This window comes from Sphaeroforma arctica (assembly GCF_001186125.1).
Source record: "Sphaeroforma arctica JP610 unplaced genomic scaffold supercont1.321, whole genome shotgun sequence".
NCBI classification, from domain to species: Eukaryota; class Ichthyosporea; order Ichthyophonida; genus Sphaeroforma; species Sphaeroforma arctica.
Window position 1 is genome coordinate 14,214 of NW_014040237.1, and position 10,343 is coordinate 24,556.

Here is a 10,343-nt window from a genome sequence, read left to right on the forward strand (position 1 = left end):
TATATATGTGCGTGTGTGTGTGTGTGTGTTTGTGTGCTTGTATTCGTATATACATATATACATATACATATGTATGTATATATAGAATCATATATATATATGTGTGTGTGTGTGTGTGTGTGTGTGTGTATATATATATATATATATTGATATAGTGGAATATATATTTCTATATGTACACTAATACATAAATAATTATGTGTGGAAGGGCGTATATGTTATCTTTCTATAATTTCTATGGTGTATCCAAGTTGCATATGCAAGAATATAGGTAATTACACACTGCTTTAATACTCTTTGCCATACAAGCAAGCAATTATCACAGACTGGTTTTTAGGTGCGTTACTCTGAAATTACCTAACAGAGCCAATTGGTCTATCACTGTATATAGGATAACATTCTATCCGGCTCAAACTGCAACTGCAACCAATACAGTACAATATACAGTCAATTATAGAACGCACTATGCATGCTGGATACCCAGGTAGTTTGACATACAAGGATTGGAGGAGTCTCCCATTGTTCAGTTCCAAACTGGGATTAGCATATGATGAATTGTACTTGCCCCTTTTAACCCATAATAGACCAGAAATGTGTACACCAACGTGAGGCGAGTTTGTCGGATTGCCTTATCGGCATGTTAATTAGAAACCTACTCTAGCATATTATTTAGTATCCATTTCTAAGCCAATTCTTTGTAAGTAACAGTGATACGTAACAGCAACGTTTATAATATTTAACTATCTGTTCTGCTCTGCTCTACCGATGTTCTGCGTATCAAGCTATGTATCTTCAAAAATCAAAATGCGTTCGTATGTATGTATCCCTGCCACAGCCATACTTCGCTATACTTCTCAACATGATACGTACACCATACAGATTATAGACCAATATATACTGACACCATAATACACTATAAAAAGCAATCTGGAGCTTTTCTATGACACCACAACGGCACAAACTCACAAAACAAAAAGTATTATTACTCTGACATCGAACAAAAAGATTATGTAGAGAGAAAAAAAATTATTTAAAAAAATATATTTAAAAAAAACATATAAACAAAAAACAAATTATCATTGACGGTCATATTTACATTGGACTGACATTCTGGCACCCAAAAAAAAATAAAGTGATGACGACTGCTAATATTTTTTTGGTTTTATTAAAAATAAATTATACGTTTTATGAACGCGATATATTTACGTTAACTTCTAAATGTGTTTAGAGTACTATGTATCGGATTTTCAACTGGTTTTTGGGTGTAAATATGTAACTCTCAACTTCTAAAAGCGAGTATTATTTTTTCCGTATATATAAAAAAAATAGCGCGTACTGTACATACAAAAATCAATCATACTTTTTGCGTTTACGTTCAACGTTTACTGCATAGAAACCGAATGGGCGTTAAATAGGACGACCGTCTGTTCTCAAAACTGCTCGTCACAGTGTTCTGCTCTAATCACACAGCCCACACCGTCCACGGGGGCGCGTTAGATGATGCCATCGTAAGATATTCATGATGATGTGTGTATATATGGTCTTTTAGACAGATATGTATTATTTGAATATATGTATACATATATATATATATAAATTATATATGTATCTATATATATTTATATAAGTATACACATATATATATAATATATATATATATATATATATATATATTATATATATATATATATAAATATATTTATATGTACATGTATGTAAAGAAGATATATAATGATACATATATGTATATATATCCATATCTACTGCTGATACTTTCATTATAATATATGTATGGCCGGTCTAGTAAAGTGTGAAGATCTAGTGCTTATATACTAAATTGAGGTGAATATCTATTTATAATCCTATATATAGTGGGACAATAAAATTAGTTCCTATATTTTCTTTCATATCCATTATGGTCGCGGAAATGAAAGCCGAAGAGAGGGTTGCACTGATAACGGGTGCGAATACAGGCATCGGCCTGTCACTGGTGAAGAGACTGTTTGAGTCCACAGAATACAATGCACTGGTTTTGACGGTATGTTTATATATCTGAGTTACCATTGGGGACTATATAAGTATTTAGCTTGCCATTGAATTAGAAGCTTAGGGGACGAGATTTCGGTTATCATCCAGACTAGTATTATTGCAAGAAAAGGAGAGACCAGAGACACTCACGACATCTCAGTTTTGTAATATGCGTGGCCTTTCACGGACCAGCACCAGTGTCCACAGCTGAAATCTTTTATGATATGAACGGGAGCATTGTTTCATTCTGGAACGACGTTTACAGGAAACGACGTCTATTTACAGACTAAAGTTCAGAACAACTCTTGATAGTCGCATTCATATATTAGACATGTATGGTGTGAGCGTTTATTTGAACGATATTCCGTCTTTATCAGGCATTTTGCAATTCCCGGCGCATTACCTACACATACGTGAAGAGTCCTCTATACATACACACATATATATATATATATTTATATTATATATATATATTATATATGTATGTATATATATATGTATGTGTGTGTGTTTGTGTATATATATATATTATTTATTTATGTATGTATGTATGTATGTATGTATCTGTATAGAGAGATAGACAGATAGATATTTACTTATATTTGTAAATATGTACATGAATATATATTTATATATATATGTATGTATGTATGTATGTATGTATGTATCTGTATAGAGAGATAGACAGATAGATATTTACTTATATTTGTAAATATGTACATGAATATATATTTATATATATAGTATATGTGTATGTGTGTATATATGTAAATATGTATGTTAGAGTATATATATATATATATATGTATGTATGTATGTTTGTGTTATGTATGTAAGTACGCTAGATTGTATATATGTTTATATATATATGTATGTATGTATTTATGTATGTATGTATCTATATATATATGTGGATATCTATATTTATGTTTATGTATAGCTATATATATATTTGTATGTGTGAGAGTGTGTGTATATATGTATGTATATATATATCTATGTGTGTATGTATATATACATATATATGTATACATATATATATATATATATATATATGAATGGATATATATATATATTTATATATACGTTTAGCGTACACGCACATGTGCGTTGTGTGTATATGTCTTGGTACTGGTACACAAGTACAAAGTATATGTTTGCATGACTTGACTATTTTCAGTTGTCTTTATCCATGAAAGTGTGTGTATATGGAGTTTCGTACCACATCAGATTGTAGCAGAAGTGCCGCACCCTCAATACACCATGTATCTTGAAATTGAGATTATGTCGCTGAAGTTCGGAAGTGTGCGATCCACAAGTCATCGCTGGTGTCCTCCATTTTCATCAACCAAACAGGCTGTACTGGCATGTCGCAACTTAGACAAGGCCAAGGCCGCGCGGGAGGAAGTATTAGCCGAGTTTCCCGAAGCCATTGTCGAGGTATGAGGGTCCTGATCTGATGTGCTATTCAATTACGATATCATCCTGTATTCTCTTTAAATTCTGTTCCGTTGTCGTAAAACGGGTTCCTATGTATTGTGGTACACTAAGTGGCATATTCACCCAATTTATATCGCACAAAACTTCCGCCCAACAGATTATACAATGCGATACAAGTAGGCCAGAGTCCATGACGGCAGCAGCAAAGCTAGTGCTAGGGAAGTATGGACGCCTGGACTGGCTCTATTTAAATGCTGGCATCATGCCGGTCGAGAAATGGGGAATAAGCTGGGATGTGTTCATGACGACTGATATCAAGCATATCCTACACGTACTGTCGACGTGTAAGTTGCATTAGTGAAGAGTCTCGAGTATTTGTTTGTGGTCAGGCATGATCATTTCCCATTAATGTGACTATGTTTGTCTGAATCACCTCTTTATCTGTTTGCGTCTCGGCGAGAAATTGTTCGTACATATGCGAGTGCGCGGAGCTCCTACGTTACTGGGTGCAAGTTTCTTGTGCCGGTGACTGTTGGACTACTCAAATGCTATGAATGAGCGCCGATTTTGCCGCAAGTCTTGGGACTTCTTCCGCTTATGGCTATCAAGAAACGCATCTCACGCTACCGTTCGTCATTTGTAGCTTTGTCGCGTTGTGTGTTTCTGGTCCGTTCTGGCCTGTCGGGAAGAACTGTGCTTTCTCAACACTTCATAAGACGGCATGTGGTCTACGCCAGGTATCCGCCCCAAATCATTTGGCATGTGCTCGAGAGGGGTGCTCGGGTTGTATCTGACGATCCACATGCTGATGCGACTTGCAGTTGGTGTTTGTGTTGGCGCGATCTAGGTGCACACGCGTGGCACTGTACGAATGTTCTGACACTCTGTTGTATACAATACAGCGGATGGCCTGTTGAAACAGGAAGACTGGCGTGCGGGGGATATGCAGGCGGTGTTCGCAACAAACGTCTTCGGTCACTACTTGCTTGCTATGCTTCTTAAAGATCTGCTGGTGAAGAGCCAGGTATAGTGTTTATGTGTTTTTAGTCCCGTGAGTTCATGTGGTCATGCAGCGATACTTATTTTTATATGTAGTATATATACAAATATTAGGTGCGTGTGTGTGATCGCCTAAGGTATTTGTTGAATATACTAAATTCAGATGTATGAAAATAGTTCCTGCAACAAGACCAAGCCGTTTATTTGCCTTAATTAATATTATACTTTGTGTTGTTCAAATATGCATATGTTCATATTTATGTGTTTATCTGTTGCGGACATATTCTATGTATTCGCACTACAATTCAATAAACGTGGTTGTATACCTTATTTCAACCTTTTTTTAATTAAATTTACTTTCACATATCTGTAGTCATATATATATGCATATATATATATATATAACAAGTATACTTTCCACTGGTTTTCTGATGGATCTATGATTACCAATACATTAAAGATATACCGATATACCTCGCGAATTTACAAAATACGTGAATGTATGCCAGAATCAGCAGAGTACAACCATTTCGTTTTTAGTTGCTGTCTGTGTCCTTCATATGTGAGTGAGGGTCGACCCAGCCTTGCTTTACAAGGTAGTTATGTAAATAGAGCTAAGCATTAATATCTTATTCATACCAACTTACGTGACTGTACACAGGGGCGTATAATCTGGACGAGCAGCAATGCGGCAAATACGAAGTCTTTCAAACACGAAGATATAGAACACAAAAATGGGTATGTGATATTCTTTTTTTCAGGTTTCTGGTGGTGAAGTCGATGTACTCTAGTCGTTAGTTAGAGATGGGATATTCTCTGGTGCTTTATTTAGAGCTATGTGCAATTCCAATCGGTATTTAGACCATGATCTAGACCAAGTAGATAATGGTCTGAATATGTCTGGACATACCCGATTTTGACGGTTGTACCAATGGTGGGTTGTGATATAAATCTCGCCACAGCTACATACACTTGTGTACCACCAATTAAAACATACCGTCGTACCATCACGCTTATGTTGAACGGTATGCTTCCAGATGCTTATGCAAGTCATAAAAACTGCAACTTCGGGCAGTAGTGATTCTTTGATGGTATCACACACTTTATGGAGTTTGTACCGAACAAATTCGTTCGTTTGCTGTGACCTTATTCCATGCCCTTTATAAACCACGTGTTCATCCACGTGCGCGCTCTATAGATCCGATCCCTACGGCTCATCAAAGTACGCTGTGGATCTGTTGAATGCCGCGCTTAATCGAGAACTCAACAGCAAAGGGGTGTACTCGTACACGTGTTGTCCGGGTTTAGTTATAACCAATGTCACCCTGGGCATTCTGCCTTGGTGGATGTGGACCTACATCCTGTTTCCCTTCCTACTAATTGTACGTGAGCTTGAATAGATCTTTGGGGTTGCTTCTCCGAAGTGTTTTTGTGTGTGCGTCACCGTAAAGGCCAGGTGCTTTTGTGTATGTTTAATTGTTGGACTGTGTGTGCACGTGTTTTATCTGTGGCGTTTGCACGAAGCCAACTCAATGGATACGCATGTGTCTGTAAAGTGTTAGGAAGTAACAGAGTCATGCTGTCTCTAAGTTGCTTCGAGCACTCGTGTTTGTATTCAGCTGGCCAAATCAGGATTTCTAGTTCATTTGTAAACCCTAAAACCCTACTGTCCTAAACTCTAAAACATATATTTACACCCTAGAATGGATGTACGCTTTTTCAGTATATAGATATACACTCTTCCAGTGCAGATTAAGCTGAGTTCAAATCCCTATTATCACTTTTGATTAGTATATATGAATAGGCAACTAGACATGTCTCTCTCTGTTTTTTGGGACAGCACGTCTGTTTTGTTTTGTTTTTCTGGGTACAAGTATCCTCGGATGTTCGTTCACTAGTTTGCTCATTTTCTCCCTTTCCATTGACATTACACACAGTACCGTTGTATCGAGCCTATGTATGTGCTACACCCCTACAACGGAGCCGAAGCATTGATCTATCTATCCGGTAAGTCAATATAAAGCAAATACTGAGTTGAACTAGTATTTTTAATCACACTTACAATACTATCTGCAACGGGTACAGTCTGAGGCGAGCGAATATCGTTAGTGAAAGTGAGGTAGTCTTGAGGGTGGTATGAGACACTGATTCTGTGTGTTCACGCCCAGTCGCATTGGCTGTGGCACTGCCCAATGCAACAGTGTGACATCGCAGGGGTATGCATCTCACGTTTTGTCAGATATGCGTTAAGCTATGGTTGCGCTGAGATATAAATTGCGGCTCGTGCACGGGTGTGGACGCCAGAGAAATAATGAATGACACGCTTTGCATCTGCATGTGTGTGTATAGGGCTGAGCTTCTTAGTAATGTGTGTTGGCCCCTCTTAGTTTGCTTTGCTTGTCGTCTCATACCCGAATATGCACTAAACCCCTTCTTCGTTATATCCGCTGCAGGTCTTGACTTGCCACGCACACCTGGAGTGCTTATAGATACTAAGGCGAGGGGTAAGAGTAGTCCGTATGAGCGACCGTCCGTAATCACTCAAGTGGAGGACGAGGGTGACCTGCCCTCGGAGATTTCGGGGCCGCATAAAGACCTGGTTTATATGGACCCGTTTAGCAAGTATTACAGGTATCGCTACTGTCTGACCCGTACTTTAACCCGAGTAGACGTATGCTTCCGCATGGATCACTTGGCTGAATGTATTTCTCGGTAGACGTATACGTACGCATGGATGACTCGAATGAATGTATTCGCATACGCTCGTGTGATGTCGTATTCCGGTGTGTCTCGCTGTATGTATAGCTGCGAAGTGATATCTGATAACCGCAAGGCACTTATAATGTTGGTCACAGACCCATTTTACAAGTCTGCTCTCAACTCACTTTACTGCGTGTTTTCTACACGCCGGATACTAAAGTAGGGTTCTATACATTGTCTTCCCCACACTCTCCAGTCGGACGTCTTTCTGGGGTGAGAGATACGTGATGTGCAAACCCTATCCAGGAACGGAAGCAGACGGCACGCGACTTGTGGTAGAGTTGGAGAAGATGGCCAAACAGCGCAAAGTATTATAGGCAATGCATAATTAGGCACCTACCATGAGTCAAAATATATCAATGAGAGACGAACGATGCATAGCAGTGTGTAGACGAGTACGTTGATGTGGGATAAAGAGATGTGATGGTGCATGCCTCGCCTCATTGGCGTTTCAAGCGGTGGGAAGCCCAGATGCAAAGGGTGACATTAACTCCATCAGGAGCTTGTGTCCTTGTCCAAGTACATGAGGTTAGAGTCGCTCGCAGACTATCTGTATCTGAAAATCTACATCGACATAAAAACAACTCTCCATCGCCGTGCATGGTATCTGTATTACTATTGGTTTCGCCAGAGTATGTGTTAGAGTAGTCCTGGTGAACGTCTTGTGAATTAACTTACCGAAGGAGTGGTGACTAGGCCCAATTCCCGTGGTGTGATCGTTAGATGATGAGTCTATTTCATTTTCTATCATAAGAGACAATCGCGGAATTCTAACAACCAGGGGGTAGGGGCCACAACTCTGCAATCCCTACCACTCCCACAACTGTCTTTCAGTCAATTACCTCTCCCACTACGATGTAGGCGACGACACGCTCACAACTGCAAGTGCAATTTCTTCACTCGGTTGGGGTGTGCTTGGCTCATGAAATGTGCCTCAACGCACCCAGCACATGCTACACGACATACACACAGTAGCAGGTAACATCTGTAGGAGCACAGCTTATAAACCAACTTACACACAACGTGGCAGACAAAGTACGTACATTGTACATCACATGTAGCGTGATGCTGTATTTATGACCAATGTGTTTAATCGGCTAGTCCTGGATCGCGCGGAAGATTCAATATACCTAATAGTTTATGTGAACGATACATATCCTTATTGTAGTTTAATAATGCACATACATCCGTAAATATATATATATATATATATACGTGTGCGTGCGTGTGTATGTGTGTGTATTTATGTGTATACTTTAAAAGTATTCCTAACTGCAGGGTAGTACTGTGTGTGTTGTTGAACGCACCACGGAACGTTTTCGCTAGCGTTGAGCCTGCTGTTGAGGCGATAACGGCTGTGCATGACATCTTGGAATATAAAACAGTGTGACTGTCCGCTGCAGTGTGAAGTTATGGCAAGGAATCACCTGTGTGTAATTGATTTGTTGTATCTGAAGTGCGTATATAAAGCACCACTCGAAAGCATAGACTAACCACCGAGGTAAAAAGACAAACCCGATAAAACCCTCGCCCAGAGTTTCAATCCCGGACCCAAAGCGACACATACAACGCCCGAGGGCGTGTTTACCGATCACCGTGATCAAATACCCATACAGCGCGTTCTCAAATCACATGACGTCCATTCCATGACCCTCTGGATAACGGGGTACATCCTCTCATCCTAGGGAATTCATGCTCCCGTATATCCCGTCTGCAGTGGGACATGACTATCCATGCATGTCTACGGGCTTATTGAGACTTCTTCCGCGTCGGTATTGATGGCTACGCGATGTGCATTGAAACACATGAGTCCTCACATATGTACGAAACACGATCCTTCGCACCAGCTCGGAGAAGTAGAAAACGTTTCTCGGCATGTATGCAGTGAATGTAGCATCTGTTTTGATGTACTGTAAGACTATGTATAAATGTGTAAAGCTTGCTCATATGAAACATTCCCCGTTGACCTCTAAAATACAAAAGGCAAGACACTATAAATTATCATGATAACCAATACTATATGTCCATTATGATATGTCGTTGATACTATACGTGAATAATTTATTGGCAAAATACGTATACCAACGCACATGTACAATACCTGAAATATTCTTGTGAATGTAACAAAAGTATGTATTAAAACAATTATACGAACACGTCCTTCAGCCATGTTTTTGTAAGCAGAATACATACGAAGACCAATATATCAATTCTGTGTCGACGTCGTGAACCATACCAGCTGCCATATGTACGTATCGACATGACTTTTTTCATAGGCTCATGGCCATACATGTTCACTATATGTATCTCATTTGTTTTTTTTTAAACACATCTAGTTTGGAATGACAATACATACTGAGTACTGATAAGTCGAGGAGAATTTGACGGGCATTCTTATCGCCACGTGAATCTGATATTCTATAATCATTTGTTCGCATATCGATGTGTTATTTACTGAAAAATACTATTGTTATATATCTTTTGGACTACATCATATATTTTTCTTTTATTGTGGTACGCTATCTCTAGAGTATACACTGGTAGCGTGGTCAGATTAGACTCGAGATGGCTGAGAGGAAAAGTCAAGCCCTTCCGCTAAAGGAAGGATTCGGAGTGTTTGGTAGCGAATCTGAGGGCGAAGCGGAGGAAATACTAATTGATTCTACGGCACAGCATGTGTTGATGCGGGACGGATTCGACGTGTTTGGTAGTGAAAGCGAAGACGAATATGAGGGAAATTCTGTAACCACACCACATGGGAAACAGGGATTGGACATCGGGCTTGAAGCTCAGGCAACAACAAGCGTCACCTCAAATAAATGTCTGCAAAACACGCCGATATATCTAGCCGATATGGATGCATGGCATGACATAACGTCACAACCACTGCAAACAGGACATTGCAGGTAAGTACCGCTTATATATTCTGGTAACAACTGAATGAGTTATACGCTGCATACATGGACTCTATGCCTTAGGGGAAGGATATAGCGCTCTATGTGTAGCTGGCCGTGATCTATGTACAGCCAGTCAATTACATACCACTTTTCCATGCTAGTTGGGCATCCTGAGATTCCAATTTTATCTACGCTTGTATATATATATATTTATATTTA

The 10,343-nt window shown here is 39.2% G+C and overlaps 3 protein-coding genes across 3 annotated transcripts in view; 2 read left to right on the top strand and 1 right to left on the bottom strand.

Moving 5' to 3' along the window:
- SARC_05169 (hypothetical protein) overlaps nucleotides 1-845 on the bottom strand; it is a 9,628-nt gene extending 8,783 nt beyond the window's left edge. The window contains exon 1 of the mRNA XM_014300969.1: nucleotides 499-845. Coding sequence (XP_014156444.1) covers nucleotides 499-520 — 22 coding nt within the window. The 5' untranslated portion in view covers nucleotides 521-845. The remainder of the gene's footprint in view (nucleotides 1-498) is intronic.
- Nucleotides 846-1,634: 789 nt separating this feature from the next.
- Nucleotides 1,635-8,255, top strand: SARC_05170 (hypothetical protein). Its single transcript, XM_014300970.1, has 9 exons — nucleotides 1,635-2,038; nucleotides 3,385-3,468; nucleotides 3,626-3,812; nucleotides 4,371-4,492; nucleotides 5,129-5,205; nucleotides 5,666-5,849; nucleotides 6,405-6,474; nucleotides 6,921-7,098; nucleotides 7,424-8,255. The coding sequence occupies exons 1-9, from the start codon at nucleotides 1,916-1,918 to the stop codon at nucleotides 7,542-7,544; spliced, it is 1,146 nt and encodes a 381-aa protein (XP_014156445.1). The 5' UTR covers nucleotides 1,635-1,915; the 3' UTR covers nucleotides 7,545-8,255.
- Nucleotides 8,256-9,418: 1,163 nt separating this feature from the next.
- The window catches only part of SARC_05171 (hypothetical protein), a gene marked incomplete at its 3' end in the record, with an annotated part of 6,313 nt that continues 5,388 nt past the window's right edge, over nucleotides 9,419-10,343 (top strand). The window contains exons 1-2 of the mRNA XM_014300971.1: nucleotides 9,419-9,475; nucleotides 9,757-10,133. Coding sequence (XP_014156446.1) covers nucleotides 9,793-10,133 — 341 coding nt within the window. The 5' untranslated portion in view covers nucleotides 9,419-9,475; nucleotides 9,757-9,792. The remainder of the gene's footprint in view (nucleotides 9,476-9,756; nucleotides 10,134-10,343) is intronic.

What these genes read in the sequence shown, in the direction of transcription:
- SARC_05170 (XM_014300970.1), top strand. Translation starts at nt 1,916, where the DNA reads ATGGTCGCGGAAATGAAAGCCGAAGAGAGGGTTGCACTGATAACGGGT. An exon ending in ATCTGCTGGTGAAGAGCCAG is followed by an intron (nt 4,493 to 5,128) that starts GTATAGTGTTTA and finishes GACTGTACACAG; the next exon opens with GGGCGTATAATCTGGACGAG. An exon ending in TGTTTCCCTTCCTACTAATT is followed by an intron (nt 5,850 to 6,404) that starts GTACGTGAGCTT and finishes CATTACACACAG; the next exon opens with TACCGTTGTATCGAGCCTAT.